Here is a 23,142-nt window from a genome sequence, read left to right as displayed (position 1 = left end):
AGCTACCATACACCCTTAATTAACTGCTTGTTGAATAAAAATGTGGCCTTCAATATGTTTTGTAGCAACAATCAATACTTAAACTGACTCTAGCCATGATAACATAGAATGATTTCACTTAATGGATTTCTGTAATTTACTAAGCTAATTGCATTTGCGTCTAGTGCAAAAATGGCATTGGAAGATACTACAGGGATAAATTCTTTCAGTAGGCATAGCTGGTTGAATTATATAGTATCTTCATACTTGATAGTGATGGCACACATATGCATCCATTTTAGAGTACACCCTACCCTTTCCATAAAAACATTTCTGTTTTAGGTGTATTCTCAATTTTTTATTCAAACCAATTTCCTAATCAGCAGCAAATTTACGCAGTTTAATTAAAATAGTTGTTGCTTTTCACTCCCTGTGATGCAATGACTGAATATTAGCCAAGTTTTACATTGGTGTAACCTACAGATACTTTTTGAATGAGCAAGTCTGACAAATGATAGAAGACACCTCAGTCCAACAAGCTTGTTTGGTTAACTATTGCTGTAGCTACTAAATGTTGCCAAGATTCCTTGTTCAGCTACACGACCGTTTAATTAAATTGAATGATATTTTTCAGACTATAGATTGCACTAGTGAGACTACGTCTGGAGTACTGAGTGTAGTTCTGGTCAAATTAGACATAGCACTACTTGAAGCTGTGCTGAAGAGAGTAAACCAAGTGCATGCCAGGCCTTAAGGACATGTCCTACCGTGACAGACTCATGTTTAGTCTCGAGCGGAGGAGTGACAGCATGGTCTCCAAAATTTTCAAAGTCACTGATGAATGACAGTGACAATTAAGAGGAAGTGCTTTTAGGAGTGAAGCTGGGAAGCACTTCATAATGCAAAGAGTTGTGGGAATCTGGAACAAACTAGCAAGACATATAGTGGAAGAAGAAACCTTGACAATCTTTAAGAAGGATCTGGATGAGATATTGTGACGGCTTATCTATTAGCTAAACAAACATTCTTGATGAACTGAATGGACACTTCTTGTCATCAAATTTCTTATGTTCTCATTTAAGATTCCCACACAGTTGAAAGAACTGCTTCCATGATTGTATTTTTAATACACGTCCCCTTATTATCCACTTGTATACTGGATTCACTAATTAATTTAAAGAAATCTGATTGGTCAGCTTTAGTAGTCATAGTACTAGCGGACTTAATTGATACTTTTGAGAATTTTGTTGACTATGATTAGATCCCCCCTGCAGCCTTCTCTGCTCAAGATCAATGGCATTTAATTCTCATAGCCTGTCCCAATAACACATACACTTAATTAAGTGATAAAAATGCTACTCATTAGTGACTGGGGAAATTATTGATGCAAGGTTAATTTGCGGCAAAATTTGGTGTTTCACGTCGTATAAAAAGTTTCAAAATAAATTGGATTTTGCTTCCATGAAAATCTGTGTCACTCACAAGAGGAAAAGATTTTACTTTCTGACTGGAAGCATTTTCATGAATTAATTCCACATATCACTGCCTATTATTTAGTATGTAAATAAAGATCTCTATGAAATTTAAAGCAAATCACTGGAAGTGTGTATATCCTCAGCTAGGATAAAGTAGTTGCTAGGTACCATCGGAGTTGGGTGGGGTTTGGCATTAGTGGCTCTCTGGGTAGTAAGAATTTGGTGTGAAGAAAACACTGTAATGTGCATGATGGTGTGTTTAAGTATGGAAAATGTGCAGTATATCAGATTATTAAAAAACGTATTGCACTCTTTCATGGTGATGTCAACGAAAAGCATATACCAAATTGGTTTTGCCAGTGTTGTACTCATTATGTGCACTAAGCAGTTGAACAAAAGATTACAGTTAAGGGAGCAGTAGTCATTGTTTTCTAGTCCAAAAAAAATAAAAACAATTAAAACTCCAAAAAACTAATGTTGTCCCTGTGATGGTGTGGGTTGGCTCCTTGCTCCATCTTCTATTATGGGAGCCTCCTGAACTCGACACCATCGATAACGTAACTGGATGAGCTTGGCAGATGAGAACAAAGCACACATGAAGCAAGGGGAAGTTACAAAATGCTCAATTCACCAAACAAGTGTCCGTCCTAAAGTGTAGTGCTTAAAAAAGTTTGATAAATAAATAATCCATAAAAACATGTATCTGCGGAGGTTAAAATCAGAATAAATTAATCCATTAAAAAAGAGGTTAAAATCAACTGGCAGGAAACTGTCTTCACTAAAAAGCCCAGGGTCTTCTTTTCTCACTTATCCCATATGGGCCTTGCAGCAGAGGAGTCACCCTAATGACAAACGCAGCTCTGGGTCCCTGCTGTCCCATGGCTATGGTAAGGCTCCCTTTCCGGATTTAGGCTTAGGACCCCAACGGCCATGGTGCTCACATTGGAGCTCTCCTCGACCCCCGTTGCCTTCCCAGTCTTCTACGGCGAGTCGCTCCTTTTAGTGCCTGACTGAGCTACTTCGGAAGCCCCCCATGGGCATCACCTTCTCGCGCCACTCATGGGCCCCCCCTTTCAGCTTCCTGCCTTCTCTCTCTCGAGCCTGCTCCCTTCAGCTCGCTCACAACGGCTCTTTCTGCCTCCTGCCCTCTCTTTCTTTCTTCCTTTACCCTTTGTCTTTTCTTTTTCTTGATTCATGATTCAACCATCTCTCACTTGCGCTTCCATTTTTGAAATGGGGAAACAGCACAGCTGGGGCAATCATCAGCTCCTGGCGTCAATTAAGGTGGCAGATGATCCTACAACTGTGCACTGACTGCAGGGCCGTATCGCACATGTGAACCGCTTGACACACTACCACACCCCCTCACACGAAGACATGAATGCAGTAATTATTTATTTAAAACGTCAAACAGCCATGGACCTCACTTTACCACAGACTCACATGTGCGTCTGAAGATCACTTTCACAGTATATACTATACTGGCACTATTCATGTCCTCTCACTTTCCTTCCACAGTGTAGAAAGGATGCCCACTGAGGGTAACTGACCCCGCCTCTTCCATGGTCACCATGTCATAAATTCCTAGGCATCATTTAATCAAACGAGCGATTCACAAGATGGAGCTCCCTAATCGAGCAAGGAGAATTAGAAAACCCGTGCCATTTGCTAGTCCCAGAGTGGCTATTTTGTTAAAATCTCTTTTTTGCCACTCATGCCACTGATCGCCCTTTTTTGTTTTCTTAAAAAAAAAGTAAACGCAGATGGCCATGTTTGCACCCCAACATTTATTCCGTGGAGTTGTCATTTTTCGCATGATCACAGTTTGAAGTACTTCACAGTTGCAAAACTGTCTTTGAATTCTAATCTTAGTGACAGTTTTGTAAATTGTATTTGAGTTGAAAAGTGCGTGTGTATGTTTTGGATATGGGCTGGAAACGTTTTGGGAATTGAAATAGTGTTTAATCAAAAAAAAAGCTTTTTAAATGAATCCACCATGTTTTTTCAGAGATGTTTTTTTGTTGTCATTCAGTTAACATTAGTGACGTCACTAAAACGATTAAATTACCCAATATTCTAATTTACTTTAGTCCCATGACCCATGTGTTTCAATCTGTTTCTATTCTCCTGCACTCTTTACTGGCATTCAAAGTGTTCACTTTCAGATTTCATTTCAAAATTAAGAAGATTGCTCGTTTCTCCATATTGCCTTTTCATGAATGATTTGGCTATAAACAAGACAGAGGCATCAATTCCATCAAGGGTAATAACGGCAGGTTTGCAATGCTTTCAAGGAAAAAACGCTAGACAAAAGACAACCATAAACAGGAAAAAGAAAAAAAAAACATATTTGATTTTATTTCTTTTACTTTGCAGCAACAGTCTCTCATTTTCTATCTTTCTCTCCACTGAGTGGAGATGTCAAATAGGATCAGGGTTGCAGATAAAAGTCTGAATTTTTATAAAAAATGTTCAATGTGTCAAACAGTCAGAAATAATCTAGGACATACAGAAATATGATTTATCTTCAACTGACTGCCTTGGTTACGGGGGGGAATATACCATACACCATACTGTAACTTCTCATGCTTTACCTTCATTAATGAAGGAAGCTGTACCTAAGCATAAGTCTTTTTAAAATGCAATTAAATTAATGCTTCTTCATCATATCTGTGTAATAAACCAAAGTTTATGAAATTGCAAGAAATGTCATTAAATATATTTTCAGCAATTTTAAAATCCATTCCTACATACCTTTTTAGTGAAATAACCATATGTAGTATTGATACCTTCAGTAAGCTTAACACTGATATATTTCATATTATTACATTAGAATGCACAAATTAGATAGATAGATGTAGCTTTGAAGAATAAGGAACCGTGGGTGCTTTAGACTTTGCAAACAGAAGAGAACCCGTCTGTCTGATGTCTCTTGTTTTAACACACAACAGAATAGAAAAAGGAAAAAAAAAGATGTAAATTGCGTCTGAACAAAAAACATTTGTATGGAACCAACACATTATTAAAAAGGGGCAAGTCTAAGATATTTAGGTAATATGAGACAATGCTGGAAAGTCTAACTCCAACTAGAAATCATGTACTGTGACGCCAGATTAATTTGTATAAATTTGGATATACTGTATAGATAGATAGATATGAAAGGCACTATATAACAGATAGATAGATAGATAGATAGAAATGAAAGGCACTATATAACATAGATAGATAGATAGATAGATAGATAGATAGATAGATAGATAGATAGATAGATAGATAGATAGATAGATAGATAGAAATGAAAGGCACTATATAACATAGATAGATAGATAGATAGATAGATAGATAGATAGATAGATAGATAGATAGATAGATAGATAGATAGATAGATAGATAGATAGATTGGTCATATTAATTTCTGATGTTCCATCTATTGAAATGTTAATAGCAGTGCTAATGTTTGTGATGCGCCCCCTGTTGGAATGCCTTCATCATCCATATAGTAAAACAATGCAAAGCCTTTTTCAAGAGGGCACACTGCAAACATTAGTGCTACAGCTGAAAACCATATAGCAAATGCTTTTAAATTGGTGGCAACAGACAAACTGAAATTATATTAAAGTAAAATTAAATACTGAAAATTGATATATGTGTATAATATATGCAGAATTATACTGGGTAGCAGTCATACTCTGTTGGGTATATTCAGCATTTACATTTGTGAGACACCATCTTTTGGAATGTACCTTGTAAGGTATGTACTAATGAAATACTGTACATTGAGCTTTTAGCTTTATGCTATATGCTGCTTGAGAATGTAGAAAGAGATTCAAAACTGTGAAATTCAAAGAGTACATAGATTGAAGGATGGCAGTGGCCATTGAAAAATACACAAAATGGTTCCATGTTTAATTACAAACAACAAACAAAATGGCAATAACAATAAAAAAATAATAAAGTTCAAATGACATCAAGTATATAAGTTAAATATAAGATAGACAGACAGATAGATAGATAGATAGATAGATAGATAGATAGATAGATAGATAGATAGATAGATAGATAGATAGATACTTTATTAATCCCAAGGGGAAATTCACAATTATAAAATTATAACCTAGCGCAAAAGAGCTTTGTAGACAGATTGCTATAAAGAAGCAAAAAATACCAAAGAGATTGAGGTAGATATATTCTTCATTTATCAGCCATGTATACTTTGAAATACTGGGGTTCCTGGTGAACTTGGGGGGGGGGGGGGGTTTCTTGGACCCCATAAGTACTTCTTTGGACTCACCATGTACTGCCAGAGAAGGCATGAACTGTCCATCTTTAGTGATGAATGTTGCAGTGATGTCTTTACCCTACTCATAAAATGACTTACTATAGCCCCCTGGGTTACTGGAATGTCCCTTTAGCTGAGCTGAGCAGTTTCCTTCCACTACTCGATGTCATGCCCAGCATGCATATGATATTAGAACAAAAGAACAATCTAGACGTGAACAGGCCATTCAGTCCAGCAAAACTCGGCAGTCCTATCTGCTTTATTCCTCCAAAATAACATCAAGTCGAGTTTTGAAGGTCCCTAAAGTCCTACTGTCTACCACACTACTTGGTCACTTATTCCGTAAGTCGATGATTATCTGTGTGAAGAAAAATGCCCTAATGTTTGTGTGAAATTTACTCCAAATGTGTCTCTGTGTTCTTGATAAACTTAGTTTAATTTTAAACATTTTAATCATGTCTCCCCTTAATAATAATATATTTTATATATGTACTGCCTTTCCCATGCTCAAGGCGCTTCACAAAGTCTCAGAAAGAAACAGCAAGTATATGCAACATTGGATACAAATGTTTCTTAAATAGAACACTAAAACAGACAGATACAGGATAAACTAAACATTAAATAGAATAAAAGGCAGTCAACCAGAGTAAAATACTAAATTCAATACTAAAAGAAAAGCATAACAAATAACAGAATTTGAGATATAACACATATGCACACAAACTATCCTTAACGTCTAGTGAGAAAGGTAAACTGAAAGAGGGGCAGAATGTCAGGTTAAGCTAAAAGCCTTTCTGAACAGAGGGGTTTTCAGTTGTTTTTTAAAAGAATGAATGGAGTCAGCTGATCTCATTAATTTCGGGAGGTCATTCCAAAGTCTGGGTGCTATACAGCTGAAGGCCGTGTCTCCCACAGAGTGCAGGTTAGTGTCGGGCACAACAAGATTGCCAGAATCAGACCTTAGTGGGTGAACAGGAGCAGAGTGATGGAGAAGGTCACTGATGTAGTCCAGTGTGAGGCCATTTAAAGCTTTGTAGGTTAATAACAGAATTTTATATTCAATCCTCTAAGACACAGGGAGCCAGGGGAGGCTTATGTGCTTGCTGATGCTGGTTTGTGTTAGAACTCTTGTAGCAGAGTTTTGAATCAATTGGAGCTGTGATATAAGATTAGAAGTGGCACCTGCCACCAGGGAGTTACAGTAATCGATGTGGGATGTGATTAAAGCATGGACAAGATTAACCTTCTTTTGCTTAAGCTGAAAAGGCTCAACTCTTTTAAATCTTTCTTCATAACCCATCTCCTGTAGCCCTGGAATCAGCCTAGTTGCTCTTCTCTGGACCTTTTCCAGCACTGCTATGTCCTTTTTGTAGCCTGGAGAGCAAAACTGCACACTGCACTCCAGATGAGGCCTCACCAGTGTGTTATAAAGACTCCAGCGTAACCTCTTGTGACTTGTACTCCACACATCAAGGTGCTATATAACCTAACATTCTGTTAGCCTTCTTAATGGCTTCTGAACACTGTCTGGCAGTTGATAGTGTCGAGCCCACCTACGACTCCTAAATCCTTCTCATAAATGGTGGACCAGGAGATGAATCATTTATCGAAAAGCAAAGTGGGGGGCCAAAACCCGAAAGACAAAAATCTTTTACAAATGACTTTTCGAAAGAGATCACTAATGAAAGGTTTGGAGAGATTATATACAAGTATGAGCAAAGGAAAATGTGTGCCAACTATGTTGAAAGCAGATGATGACATATGACAACGCATTAAGAACATTAATCTTCATCCTACACCAATAGAAAGGTAGCCAGTCCCTTACCTGCCACTGAACTGTCAAGATTGTCCATGCTAGAACCTGGAGTATGTTCAATACCCCTAAGTGGCCTTGCGACTTCATAACCCTCATCGTCTTCCTCATCTTCATCTTCATCATCCGGAATGTCATTTTCTAGGTCTGAGATCAGAGTGCTGGATATATAGCCCAGAGGAGGTGCAGGGGCCTGAGGGGGATGTGAGTTGCCTTGCATTTGCCTACAAAGCACAAACAAATATACTTTTTGAAAATACCTGTTTATGACACTTCATTAATACATAAAAGGGACCCATTTCCAAGTAACTCACTTTTGCTTATTGAAAACGTTGTGCCTGTCTGCTTTCCCAATAAGCTGGAGCAGCCAAAGGGAAAATGATATCTGTATATATTGCGGCACGCACTACAATTCCCAATTAGTCACTTGTTCATTCTCGCCAAGGCAGAATGAAAGGAAACTTGACATAATTATTGCAGTACATCCATTTTAATGCTAGACCAGTCATCATCTTTTTCAAGCCGCAGTTACTGAACATGACATTTTCTATAAAAACATGACACTTTTTACTAGAGAGAAGCATAACATTAATTCAGTACACCGCCTCCCGTTTAACCATAAATAAAATATTTTGTTTGACAGACTGTGACCCACAACTGTCCTCTTCATACTATGAGCATAAATGAATATTGGATCACAAATAATCTGGCAGATTTCAGTGAAAATGTTAGCAAATATATATATATTTTCCTGTATACATTTATTTATTGCTATCAAGCCACCTATTTTACTTCTTCTATTTTCCTATAGGAGAGACAGTTGAGAAGAGGATGGCATGCTGATGGGAATCAAATGTCGTCCCCATCAGGGTCTGAATGGAGTTTATATATTCTCTTCCTTTGAGAGTGTTTGGTCCTGTTTGCCTAAGGCTGAAAGGGAAATTTCAGCTACGTTAAACCCTGAATTTTATTAAGCTTATTTAAGAATGCTATGTTATGTAATTTGATGGAAATGAATTAATATAGTTGTGTGCACGGTACTGTCCAGGGTTAGTTCCTACTTTATGCCCATTATCACAGGGACATACTTTGTCTCCTGAAACCCTCCATATTGGATTAAATGATTTTAATAAGCGGATGGGACAATGGTCAATATGCGGTAAATCCTGAAGGAACGGACTAAACGAAAGGGTCAGTCACGATTAAACACTAATATTTTGCTGATGAGTTATAACCAGGGTTTTTATTTAATAATTTATTCATTACATTTATATAGAGCTTTTCTCAGTACTCAAAGCGCTATCCTCACAGGGAAGAACCGGGAAGCGAGCCCACAATCTCCTTACTGCAAAGCAGCAGCACTACCACTGCGCCACATGTGAGGACATGTAGTATGTCCTTATTTAGAGAATACTGTATATTTAGAGAAGTATTTAGAGAATACTACATTTACATTCATGTAAAGAGGAGTCTCAGATATGTCAAAATGGGCTATTAAGCCTCCAACATGGCTGTAAAGCAGGCCGAGACGTTCACTGGCCGGCCCTGTAACACTCTTTTTCTCTGTTTCTCTCTGTTCTGTGTCTACTGTTCTCCCGTGCTCATCATCTACTTTTTCTTCTTATTCCCCAGGCTCTGCTCCCCCTCTTTTGCCGTTTATTTTGTCCTGTCTCTGACAAGCTTCGGTTCCAGATGCTTCCTTTACACTCCTGTTGTGGGTGTGCAGGGTGGGAAAGCCCAGTTTGTGTTACAATATCAAGTCAACATGGTACAAATAATGGTTGCATCTGCTTTTTAGAATTTCTAGCCCAAGGAATGGGTGGTAATCCTGTAAAAGAAATTAGTCTAAAGGCTGTGACTTTGACACCAGAATAATCTATTGATTTCAGTTTTTGGAGACACCATGGCTTAAGGAAACACTCCACCCAAAAATTATATATTCCTTTTATATGTCACTCAATTCAAATCCTCAATCTCGCTTGAGCACGTCCCATTTTTGTTCACAACTGTGTTTCCTGGAAGTCATTTATTTTTTCATTGTGAGCATATTTCTGGATGACTTGACATCTAGGTTATGTGATAGGACTAATACGAGATTATTTCATAGATATTTTTGCTCTCATTTTGTTAACCAGAGTGGGTCTCCATGTATGTCTATTTTCAGAAACTTTGTTATCTCGATTCTACATGAAAACACAAGATTAAAAATTTTTCACAACAAACTACATGCATGGTAAAAAAAAGAACAAACACATTAAACTATAAGTAAAAAGTATAATCCAGACATTGAAATTCTGACTGAATTAGACAATGTTACAACCTTGGGAGATAAGTTACATGATCCTTCTTTAACAGCAACAGAAACGATTCACTTGGTTAGTAATATTCTAATGATGAATCATTCTGACTCTAGAATGTTGGTGACTTCAACCAGGGGAACTTTGGAAGGAACAAACTTCTCTCAGGATGTTCCATTTTGTAGATACAACAAGCTGGACTTACTCTATTCAAATGTTAATGCCTTTCAATGTAAACCTGTGGAACAACTGAGCAAATCTGACCATATCTTCCTGTCACCTACAAGCCTGTTATAAGACAGCAGCAGCAGCTCTCTTATTATCCAACATCAAAAGTTCTTGCCTGTTAGGAGCATTGTGGATTGTGATAAAATGCATATTTTAATTTTCCCCTTGGGGACAAAAAAGTGTTATCTGTCTATAGATAGATAGATAGATAGATAGATAGATAGATAGATAGATAGATACTTTATTAATCCCAGGGGGAAATTCACATATTCCAGCAGCAAAAATATTAAATTAAAGAGTAATAAAAAAAAAAAAAAAAAAAAAAAAATGCAGATAAAAAAACAGACAATAACTTGAATAATGTTCAACGTTTACCCCCTCTGGTGGAATTGAAGAGTCGCATAGTTTGGGGGAGGAATGATCTTCTCAGTCTGTCAGTGGAGCAGGACAGTGACAGCAGTCTGTCACTGAAACTGCTCCTCTGTCTGGAGATGACACTGTTTAATGGATGTAGTGGATTCTCCATGATTGATAGGTGCCTGCTGAGTGCCCGTTGCTCTGCTACGGATGTCAGACCGTCCAGCTCTATGCCAACAATAGAGCCTGCCTTCCTCACCAGTTTGTCCAGGCGTGAGGCATCCTTCTTCTTAATGCTGCCTCCCCAGCACACCACTGCGTAGAAGAGGGCACTCGCCACAACCATCTGATAGAACATCTGCAGCATCTTACTGCAGATGTTGAAGGATGCCAGTCTTCTAAGGAAGTACAGGCGGCTCTGTCCTTTCTTGCACAGAGAATCAGTATTGGCAGTCCAGTCTAATTTATCGTCCAGCTGCACTCCTAGGTATTTATAGGTCTGCACCCTCTGCACACAGTCACCTCTGATGATCACGGGGTCCATGAGGGGCCTGGGTCTCCTAAAATCCACCACCAGTTCCTTGGTTTTGCTGGTGTTCAGTTGTAGGTGGTTTAAGTCGCACCATTTAACAAAGTCTTTGATGAGGTTTCTATACTCCTCCTCCTGCCCACTCCTGATGCAGCCCACGATAGCAGTGTCGTCAGCAAACTTTTGCACGTGGCAGGACTCTGAGTTATATTGGAAGTCCGATGTATATAGGCTGAATAGGACCGGAGAAAGTACAGTCCCCTGCGGCGCTCCTGTGTTGCTGACCACAATGTCAGATCTGCAATTCCCGAGACGCACATACTGAGGTCTGTTTGTAAGATAGTCCACGATCCATGCCACCAGGTATGACTCTACTCCCATCTCTGTCAACTTGTCCCTAAGGAGCAGAGGTTGGATGGTGTTGAAGGCGCTAGAGAAGTCTAGAAACATAATTCTTACAGCACCACTGCCTCTGTCCAAGTGGGAGAGGGATCGATGTAGCATATAGATGATGGCATCTTCCGCTCCCACCTTCTCCTGGTATGCGAACTGCAGAGGGTCGAGGGCGTGTTGGACCTGTGGCCTCAGGTGGTGAAGCAGCAGCCGCTCCATGGTCTTCATCACATGTGATGTTAGAGCGACAGGCCGGAAGTCATTCAGCTCACCAGGATGTGATACCTTTGGGACTGGGGTGATGCAAGATGTTTTCCAAAGCCTCGGGACTTTCCCCTGTTCCAGGCTCAGGTTGAAGATGCGCTGTAGAGGACCCCCCAGCTCTGATGCACAGACCTTCAGCAGTCGTGGCGATACTCCATCTGGACCTGCTGCTTTGCTGGCACGAAGTTTCCTCAGCTCTCTGCTCACTTGCGCTGCTGTAATTGTGGGTGGGGATGTCTCTCCTATGTTGGTATCAGCAGAAGGATGTGTAGAGAGTGCAGTAATCCGAGGTGAGAGTGGGTTAGGGTGGTCAAACCTGTTAAAGAAGATGTTCATTTCGTTTGCTCTCTTCACGTCTCTCTTGATGGTGGCACCCTGCTTCAAGCTGCAGCCAGTGATGATCTTCAACCCATCCCACACTTCCTTCATGCTGTTGTTCTGCAACTTCTGCTCCAGCTTTCTCCTGTACTGCTCCTTCGCCGCCCTGAGCTGGACTCGGAGTTCCTTCTGCACGCGCTTGAGCTCATGCTGATCACCGTCTTTAAAGGCCCTTTTCTTCTGGTTCAAAAGGCCCTTGATGTCACTTGTAATCCATGGCTTGTTGTTAGCATAGCAGCGTACTGTTCTTACTGGAACTAAAGTGTCCATACAGAAGTTGATGTAGTCAGTAGTGCAGTCAACAACCTCCTCAATGTTCTCACTATGTGATCCCTGCAGGATATCCCAGTCTGTAGTTCCAAAACATTGTCTCAGAGTATTCTCAGCCTCCGGGGTCCACTTCCTGAATGATCGTTTGGTTACAGGTAGGACTCTCATACTGTATGTTTATTGGATTAAGTATAATTTTTTAATGAAATATTTCTTTATGTGGATGTTTACACATGTAGTATATTATGAATATTTTTCAGTTTATCTAACAGCAATTAAATTGCAGGTAGTCGTGAACTTATGACCACGTATAAGCTGATCTGGACGTAAGACAGACCGATATGCGTATTCAAACATGGCCATATGCATAGTAGTGTATAATAAGTCTCTTAATTCATATTGTTTGTTTTATATTCTTTTTTATCATCATTCTTAGTACATTGTGTCATTTTTTTTGGATTATTTTGTTTCATTATTACTGCTGCTCACTTGCATACCGAACCTTTAACAACTTCACAAATTCTTTCTTTGTCTGAGTCTCTCCCAGTGGAATTGTACCAGCAGAGTTTGAGCACTCGTATGTTTTCTGTTCTAACATTTCAGCCTATTAATAATAAACATTAACAGATAGAGGAGTTAAGTGTGGTTTCATTTCCCAATCGTGGCAGTTCACACGAAGCGGCACATCGTGAGTCACAACACAGAAGCTTTGGAGATTAACCGGATTCAAAGCCAGAGCGCAGCAGTACAGCACGTGCGCCAAACACCGTTTACAATGGAATAACTTAAAGTCACATGTGATCCTTTTCGGTTTCTTTCCTTTCTCATACTGCTTGATCGCCTTCATTTATGTGTCAAGATCAATCTCCTTTCTTCCTGCAATTGTAAGACAAATGTAACTGGATGTAGTCGAAACCACTGCAGGTAATAAACTGAGATCTAGATGAATGAGTCACAGTGTACGGAGCTGGCGTGGAGAAAACTGTTGTTTGCCCATGAGATGTGGTAGCAGTTGTAAGTCGAATGGTCATAAGACACATAGGTCATAAGTTGACAACTACTTGTCGGTATGGAAAATTATTACAGCTTATACTTTATGGCACTTTATGTTCATGAAGGATGGTGAAATTCTTATAGGTTTAATGTTATTAGGCTGTTGCCTTTTCCACTGATTTTATGGCAATGGAAAATTAATAAAAAATAACCAGTATTGTTATACCATGGCTAAAACAGATGTAAGTGAGTGACAAGGGAAAATAAATTAGAATTGATGGACTGAAACAACAAAACCACCAAAAGCTGTGAATGAAGAAAGCAGAAAAAAAAACTGTGAACTTAATATCTTGAACTTAACAGTCTTCTACACTAATCCAATGAATTTGTCTAAGTACATTTGCGCTAAATAGGTGTTTTGGGGGCTGCAGGAGAATAATGATTACTGTTGCTGCTATGTTGAATGTCTTTGTGGATATTTTATGTTTGAGCTTCATCAAATCAAATCTGTGAAAGAATAGACACAGGCAGCTAGCTTCTGAAAGTGAAGGCTGCTAAGCTCAACAGTCACTCCTCAGTGGTTGTCCATCATTGCTTTGTGTAATAAGAAGGTCTGCACCATAAACTATTTGAAGACACAACTACTACTCTAAAGGTAATAGCGGGTTCAGAAAAGAAATACAAGTGTGGTTATTCAATGTAAATAAAAATCCGTATTTTAAATATATTACTTTGCCCGAGAATACATAAGAAAAAAATCCAATTGCTTTTCCCGTTTTCCTTTATGTGTTATGAATTTGTGTTCTGCAGCTGGAATACTTGAAATGCATATTGTCTTTCCAGGCACATCTTTGCAGGAGAAAAAAAAAAGCAAATAAAAGCAGCCTGCCTTCCTCCAGTCCACATCTTGACTAAATCTGTGGTTTGACTGTTTGTTATACCCTGGGGCATATTTCATATGGTAATCCCATATCATAGGGGGTGGTCTGCCTGATAGCCATTACAGCAAACCTAAAAATGACAAGGAAGAAAACTACTGTAGAGTCCTGTAGCATTGTTAATGGTATACAGCTAACATTTGTCGGGACCATTTACAATCCATGCATTGACACGTCTTATAAGGCGATCATAGTATAGTTGTTCATTTATTTCATCCATCCATCCATTTTCCAACCCGCTGAATCCGAACACAGGGTCACGGGGGTCTGCTGGAGCCAATCCCAGCCAACACAGGGCACAAGGCAGGAACCAATCCCAGGCAGGGTGCCAACCCACCGCAGGACACACACAAACACACCCAGACACCAAGCACACACTAGGGCCAATTTAGAATCGCCAATCCACCTAACCAGCATGTCTTTGGACTGTGGGAGGAAACCGGAGCGCCCGGAGGAAACCCACGCAGACACGGGGAGAACATGCAAACTCCACGCAGGGAGAGCCCGGGAAGCGAACCCAGGTCACCAGGTCTCCCAACTGCGAGGCAGCAGCGCTACTCACTATATATATATGCATTGGTTTACAATACCTAGTTATTTATTTATTTAAAAACCTTCCTTTAAAGAGGGGATAAATAAAGTTCTGTCTATCTATAGGTCTTAACTATTTCTTTGTCATCTATAGAACCCATAAACAGAATATTCCTCTTGTCTGGTTACGAATATAAAGTACAGACTGACAACTTGAACCTACATTATTATTGTTAGTATAAAAGAACTAGGAGAAATAAAAAGAGTTGGCTTTCGCAGTTTCATAGTCAAACAACATACTGGAGTCTACAACCATATACTCTAACTAGCATACCTGGCAAACAACCTTTAGAAGAAATAGAGAGAATTAAAGGCAAAAGAGTCTAGCTGAGTTTCTGAGAGCACACTAACAAGAACCGAGCTCTAACCAAGGCAGACACAAAACCAACTAAAGAAAGCTTTGTTTTCTATTAGATTATCCCAAGACTAGGTTGACAAGCATTTCCAGTGTCATCTTAAATAGTCACTTGATGAGGTCTTTTAGCTTTAGAACCCCTGCAGATTTAGTTTTTTTTTTTCTAGAGCCTAACTGGAGTTTTATTTTTTTGTTTGTTTTTTCTGTCTTCCGGGCCATCTGACCTGACCGCAGGTCACACACAAACACACCCACTAGGGCCAATTTAGAATCGCCAATTCACCTAACCTGCATGTCTTTGGACTGTGGGAGGAAACTGGAGCGCCCGGAGGAAACCCACGCAGACACGGGGAGAACATGCAAACTCCACGCAGGGAGGACCCAGGAAGCGAACCCAGGTCCCCAGATCTCCCAACTGCGAGGCAGCAGCGCTACCCACTGCGCCACCGTGCCGCCCTCATCTATTTCTATTTTCCATTATCCATCCATCCATTTTCCAACCCACTGAATCCGAACACAGGGTCACGGGGGTCTGTTGGAGCCAATCCCAGCCAACACAGGGCACAAGGCAGGAACCAATCCCGGGCAGGGTGCCAACCCACCGCAGGACACACACAAACACACCCACACACAGATCTCCCAACTGCGAGGCAGCAGCGCTACCCACTGCGCCACCGTGCCGCCCTCATCTATTTCTATTTTCCATTATGCATACATAAAAAAATTCAACTGCCCGAATATTTTGAACACTGAGACTAGAAGTGAAAAAGCAGCTGTAGCTGTAGCTGTGTCATCATCAGCTATGCATTTGTATTAAATTATGATAGAAACATCAGTATTGGAAAACCTCATATGAGTCAGCCAATGCAACTACAGGGAGCAACCCACAGTACGCAGGCAGTACTCACCAGGCTTGTTTTGTGATGTCCAGCTGATAAGCCCTAGTGAGTTCATCTAGGTGGGCCTGTAACATGGGCTGCATTTCTTCTCGCGGCGAGGGTGTGAGGGTTGCCGTGGATTGTTGTCCAAAGGACACAGCAGGAGAGGATGCAACACCTCTTACTGGTGGTGTGGGTACTCGTTCATCTTCTTCCTCTAATTCATCCTCCATTCCTTGATGTAAGTATGTCTGTACTGGTAAAGGGGGTCCCCAGGTGTCACTGTCATATCTAAGAACAAAATATTCAAAAAGGTTATTTTATGACATATTGCATCTGTTTACATTCTGAAAGAATCTTCCTGTTTTTTTTTATTTTCATGTACCTTTACCTGCACATTTAACTAGTAAGAGTTAGTTTGTATTTCAAGATTCTTTTAATCGACAGGATACTGTAGCTGTAGTGTTAATTATTGTTTCAGACACAGTCTGTCCAATAAATTGAATAATAGCATAAAGAGTCAAAATCTGGTAATGGACTGCTTTCTCATTAATAGCTTGTAGAAGGTCCTGTCGGTAGATGACAGGCTTACTAATGGACCAATCCTGTGGTGCACTGAATTATAGCATAAGGCTAGAGGGTATCATGAGAACTGGAATGAACCGTGAAACAGCATTTTCAAATTCAGACATTAAATCTATGGCCATCACCAGGCAGAGTATTATGCTAGTATATATTTTTTTTGTCTCTGCTTTGTAAGAAAGAAAGAAAGAAAGAAAGAAAGAAAGAAAGAAAGAAAGAAAGAAAGAAAGAACATAAGGGATTTAAATTATAACTGTCACTGATATAAAAAAAAATCCTTTCATATGATTCTAAGCATTACTGAAATCAGACACAATTTTGCATAAGTGTCAGTTACCCAGTGTTCATAGTTTAAGAAATGCATGGCTCATAATGGAAATTACATTTTTGTAATTCCAAGCATTTAGATCAACCCAAGGTGGCTTAAACAGATTACATAAATGATAATATGGAAACAATTTCTTTGTCTTAAACTTGTTCTTGTGGGAGATCTCAAGACAAAGCCTTAAACAGCCTGTTTTTATACCCCAAACACATACGAGACCATTAGACATACTGTAAATCTGTTTTGAAACCCATGTGAAAAATAAATAACCTTAATTAAAAAAAGCTATTCATTTGATTTTCACATGACATCTAAATATGCCAGAGTGAGACATTGTATAATTGTACTAAAACACAATAACAATGCAGAATGATTATTTGTGTATTTAGGTTCATTACCCCATTCGAGTAAAGGTACAACTACATTAAAAGAGTTTCCAATATGCGGTACTCACACAACAGTTACATATCACTTGGTTTCAAATGCCCAAATTTTACAGGCCATCTTTTACATAATCAGTAGGATAATCAAAAAATGTTTAATACTCTAAATCTTTGTGTCAGGAACAAAACAAGCAGTTGTGTGTGGCTTCAGGTACCTTGATTTTGATCAACTGCAAACACATTGAACCAATACGAGAATAAGGAAAACTGGCTGATGTAGATAATTCACTATGTTAATTTTTCTTATTTATCAAACATAACATAGCACACTCATAAGCAAAAGAACATAGCAAGTCGTACAATAATATCTTCCAAAGACAATCAATGAATTCAGAACTTAACTGCCACCCAAATGACAGGCCTATGCCACAAGACAGTTTTGTCTAAAAGAGTTCTAATTGACATCATCTTTATTTTACGTTGATGGAGGAAAATGTGATGATAAAGAGAATTAACATGCTGATAGAAAGCTTGATAGACTTCGACAAAGAAAATGAATTGCTGTGTTTTGAATAACTGGTTGGGTATGAGTAATGGTTTTCCTTATCAACAGTATTCATTATGCTAAGTTGTGTGGAAGCTAAATATATTTTATGATGCAGTCAAAGTGTGCATGGCTGAGTTCAACAATCGAGACAAAACAACATCAATTAAGAGACCATTTGTACCCTCAGGCCATATGCAGGAACCATATAAGAAAGGACAGAGGAGGCTCTTTTTCCTTAGGAGACTGCGTTCGTTTAATGTGGGATGTGACATCCTTCACATCTTCTATAACTCCGTGATGGCCAGTGTTGTGTGCTGGGCTGGTAACATCACTTCAAGAGAGGCCCACCGAATAAACAAGCTAATGAAAAGGGCAGGCTCAGTTATGGGGTGCTCTTCTGGACCCCCTGTAGGTCATAAAAAGGGGAGAATTAAATCAAAACTGAACGCCATTATGAACACTGCTGCACATCCTCTCTTGGACACACATACTCTGGGGACTTTCAGCCAACGAATTATTCAGAAGAAGTGTGTCAAGAAACAAGACTGGGGCTCCTTTATACCAATGACAATGTGCCTGCATAATGCCTCACTAGGACTGTCACAGCCAATTCAGATGTTTTCCTTCATTTTCATTTTCCTTTTTGTTCACAACAACGTTTGTTTGTATATTTATTTATTTACTTATCTACCTATTTATGTATTTATTTATTTAAAGAGCTTCTGTAAAAAGCCAAATTTCCCCCTGGGTACAAACAAATATCTATCTATCTATCTATCTATCTATCTATCTATCTATCTATCTATCTATCTATCTATCTATCTATCTATCTATCTATCATCTATCTATCTATCTATCTATCTATCTATCTATCTATCTATCTATCTATCTATCTATCTATCTATCTATCTATCTATCTATCACTTTTTAATGTCTCTTGATTGTGAGATTACCTCCGCTATCACTGTCCCCTTTTAATGATAGATCTGTTGAGCGGTCATATGATCAAAGCATGGGCTGTAAGGCAAAGGTAGATCATGTTGACTTTTAAAAACATGACACAGACAAACTGAAAAAATATCACTATTAAGAACATAAGAAATCTGACAAACGAGAGGAGACCATTCAGTCCGTGAAGCCTGTTTGTGTAGTTTATAGCTAATCTGTCCCAATATCTCATCCCGATTCTTCTTAAAGGTTCTCCAGGTTTCTGCTTCAACTCCATGTCCTGGTGGTTTGTTCCAGAGTCCCACAACTCTCGTCATAAAGAAAGTGCTTCCTGGCTTCAGTCTTAAATGTACTTCCCCTTAATTTCCACTGACATCCTCAAGTGCGAGAGAACTCTGCTGGACTGCATAATCTCCTTGTTAACATGTAATTTTTAGACAGAAATAAAGTTAAACTGAAAATCAATCGATAATCGGCTAGATTAAATAAAGTTTGTATGAACAAACAGGCGTGTCCTTTATTCACTACATTCTATGTACACTGTATTTCTGGATGAGCATTTATTGGTTGTTAACTCTCCAGCGTATACAGCCTGCCTCTCCGAAAAATTAAAAAATCAAGCAGGTTTAATTTTATTGTAGCTTTTCGCAGACTTGTTGGCCTCAGTCATTAGGTATGTCACATTAGGTGATCATCTTCATGGGTGCATGGCACCAACAGCCCCTGACTGGCTAAGATTATGTAAATAAATTCTGCAAAGGAAAATCACTAAGATTATTATTGCCATGTGTATAAAATAAAGTGAAATTCTTACTTGTGTGTGTTAATCAACATGGAATATACTACTACTATCTGGTGCCATGATTAGTGTAGGAATACAATGATTGAATTTGGAATTGAACTTGGGTTCCTTGAGCTGTGAGGCAATGAATTATTAATGCCTATGATAGATACACATATTAAGTAAAAATTAAATTAAATGGTGCATTTTCTCAAAACCATGTTGATAAATACCTAACTACAATAAGAAAACGTAATATGAAGGTAACGGTTAATTTTTGAAAAATGCACTTTATTTTTTTACCCAGTGTTTAATTATATAGCTAGCTAACAGACTAATTTTTCCCCAAATGGTTGTTTCTTAATAAATATGTAGTAATATATTTTAAAAGCACACTTGCAGTCTTTGCTATATACAATCAGTTCCTAATAATTAAAGTGTCAGACACCTTGTGAAACAAATTTGTTTTCACCAGGCCAGAGAACATGCAACAGCTTTCGACTGATTATGCCATTATTTAAAGTCAAGAATAAAATTTAAAGCCCTAACAACCTGCTTCGCCGGCTCAGAGATGTAAAGCTGTTGACTAACAAGTGAACAAGAACAGAATAAAATGAAGATAAAAGAATCGCAAACATGTCTGGTTGAGAGTTCTGATTTTACATATAAGGGATAAATGGAATAACCGTTCCACAGTGAGAGGCCCCATATACTTTAAGAATAAATTGAACTGTAATGCAATAATTATACAATAGTATCTATTACAGTACGATTCTAAACAGATTTAATTGGAAATAAACGGTGTAGTTGTTGGATAAGTAAATAAGCTTTTTTAAAAAAAAATAAGTTTGTTGATTAGAGAATTGACTGGCGGAGGTTTGTCAAACAGTCAGGTTTCAAAAGATTACGAGGAAATATTTTAGGGAGCAAAACAGAAGTTGGTCAGAAACTCTTTATTTTTATTTTTCTTCAGGAAATCATGGGGTGCTTTTCCATTATCTTTGTTGAATTTCATACAGGGAGCATCCGGAACCTCTCATCCTTAAATAATAAGGCAATTACCAGATCACAAACTGGTGAATGCACAGCTGCATTGTTGCAATAGGAAAACACCATTAGAAAACACATGTGATGTTAATATGAATAACATCAAAAATTATGTGACAGCATATACCATGGCATAAACACAATTACATGAAGAAAACTAAAATACGAACGCTCACCAAAATGATCACAAACAAGTGCTGATCATGACAAGTTGTATAATACTCCTTGAGTTCCTAGTGTCACATGCATGCGTTAGGAAGAAAGCTTAAGGGCTCTGGTGATGGTAACTATCTAGCGAACCAGGGGTCGGTGCTGTGTTCTTATGCCTTCTCTCTTCCTCCCTTTGTAAAACAGAAGATTGATGGCCATTCCACCACTGGCATTATTTCTGTTGTTTGACATCCTGGACCTGCCAATTCCTGCCTGGAATTCATATAACAGGAAGTTCGGCCATTTTCTGTTAGTTCTCTTTTGGACTCGTGTCTGAAAAGATGTTGTTTTTGTCTTTGTGAAAAGACCAACTTTTTTTCAGTTTCCTTTATATGACAGAGTCATGGAAAGGCCCCGAACCCCTTTCTGTGTTGTTCTCTTCTTTTACACATGGTACCATAGGAATAACCTTTAGGTTTGAAATTCCTGGCTATGTGCCTATTATGCATGTTATATTTTTTGTTCCGCAAACAATGTTGTATTGATGAAAAATCAAACTGAGTAATCCAAATGCAGTATTTAATTACTGATTAGAGAACAGAAATAGTATACCATATACCACAAAATTACATACAAATCTAAACCATCCAACAAGAAAAAAAAGGTCAAAAAGTAACAAATCCAGAATATTTGACATATTCCACCAATAAACTAAATTCACCTAACCAACCATCCCATAGTGTCCTGCAAGATAAAAGCAGATATTCTACTTGCTAAACAACATCCCCTTTTATCTAGTAATTATGGCCCAAGTGTTTGTGGAACACTTTGGGTCTCCACCAGAGGATGTTCAGCACTCTTTGCATATACATGTGTGGCTCCAACTTAGAAGAAGGCAAACACAACAACACTTACATCATCTCCAGCTCATGTGATTCCAGAGAAGCAAATATATATTTTTAAACAAAATCCAGCTGTATCACTGTCCTCACATCCCTCTGGTAAGCCCACAATTCTAACACTATTTTTCTTGATCTTGTCTTCCATATGAGCCTCCGTAAGCTTCAGGACTATAGACTCATTCTTTGGAAAACTCTGTCAAACATGTTGGGAGGAGGAGAATTGTAAGACTTGTCCCCCTTTGGATGTTTCCTGTTTGGATTTCATCAAACTTATCTCAGTCCTATGTTAAGTTCTATGATTTTTTTTTTATTTAACACTGTAATTGTTTGCAGTTCATTCATGTAAACCTCATTAATAAAAATGCTCCTCCGTGAGGACTGCATTGTCTTCCTTGGTAAGTTAAAAGCTTTGTGGGTATTTCAAGATAGTCATGGGCTAACTGATTGCACACAACGAATGAAACAAAACCTTTCAGTTAAATATAATTTTAGATGGGGGGAATAATTTAAGCAACCATTAAAATTTTGTGCAAATGATGAAGTGGTCACATCACATGACTCCCCAACCTATGGACTACAATCAACTACAATGAACAGCAGTATGAAGTCACGCATGTACAACGTGTAGTCCTATGGCTCTGCCACAATACAATTAACAATAAATGGTTTAACATACAATGATAACTCATCAATGTTCAACTCATACCACAATATACATTAAATTTTGAATGTATGATTTTTAAACAAATTAGGGACCACTGTTCAGCCATTTATGCACACTTTTCTTAGATCTTGTGCTAGTCAAACTAATACGGCCTGTTTAATTGCCATTCAATTGTCCATCATGCATTTCTTTTCACAATTGCTTTCCGTTAAGCTGCAGTCCTCTATACATGGCTGCATTTGTCTACCTGGTAATAATAGCATGTGAATATTTTACTACTAACTATTTGTAAATGTTAAATGAATGTGGTATTTGGGAGGAAAATTCTTACCCGACTTCATGATGGTCTCCTCCATAATGGTCAAGCTCTGTACCTGGTAGTGGCTGAACTGGCGGAGGAGGTAAGGGAACATTGGCCCAGTTGGACCCATTTGTCTTCTGTGGTTTAGAGCCTCCCTTAGTTTTCTTTTTCTTCCCACCTTTTCCACCTATAAATGAAAAATCTGATAATTTTCAGTTCCTTAATAATATTAGGGTTGATCAAGTTTAAAGCACACTGTTATATTGCTACATTCAGCATGTGATTTAATAAAACATCAAGTACATTCATTAAAATAACATTCTGGTCATTAATTTACTTGATGCTTGGTGGAAAGTTTATTATATTTGGATCTGCGTTAAGGAATTGTCAAAAGGTCAGCCACCCATTTAGCATTTTCCTGACAAATACAGAGCAAAGTTTTATTGATTAATTTTGTTAGAGTCAAAAGCAACTATTGATCCAAAGAAGAGAAAA

The 23,142-nt window shown here is 38.5% G+C and overlaps 1 protein-coding gene across 4 annotated transcripts in view; it reads right to left on the bottom strand.

The window, feature by feature from the left end:
- The window catches only part of robo2 (roundabout, axon guidance receptor, homolog 2 (Drosophila)), an 837,757-nt gene that overhangs the window by 47,907 nt on the left and 766,708 nt on the right, over positions 1-23,142 (bottom strand). For all 4 annotated transcript variants that reach the window (XM_051926308.1, XM_051926309.1, XM_051926310.1 and 1 more), the window contains 3 exons: positions 22,678-22,834; positions 16,048-16,308; positions 7,559-7,770 (listed from right to left, as the gene is read on the bottom strand). In XM_051926308.1, the coding sequence (XP_051782268.1) occupies positions 7,559-7,770; positions 16,048-16,308; positions 22,678-22,834 (630 nt within the window). The remainder of the gene's footprint in view (positions 1-7,558; positions 7,771-16,047; positions 16,309-22,677; positions 22,835-23,142) is intronic.

Source organism: Erpetoichthys calabaricus, chromosome 4 (assembly GCF_900747795.2).
Source record: "Erpetoichthys calabaricus chromosome 4, fErpCal1.3, whole genome shotgun sequence".
NCBI lineage: Eukaryota > Metazoa > Chordata > Cladistia > Polypteriformes > Polypteridae > Erpetoichthys > Erpetoichthys calabaricus.
Note: the sequence above shows the minus strand (reverse complement) of the source record. Positions and strands in the feature narration are given on the sequence as shown.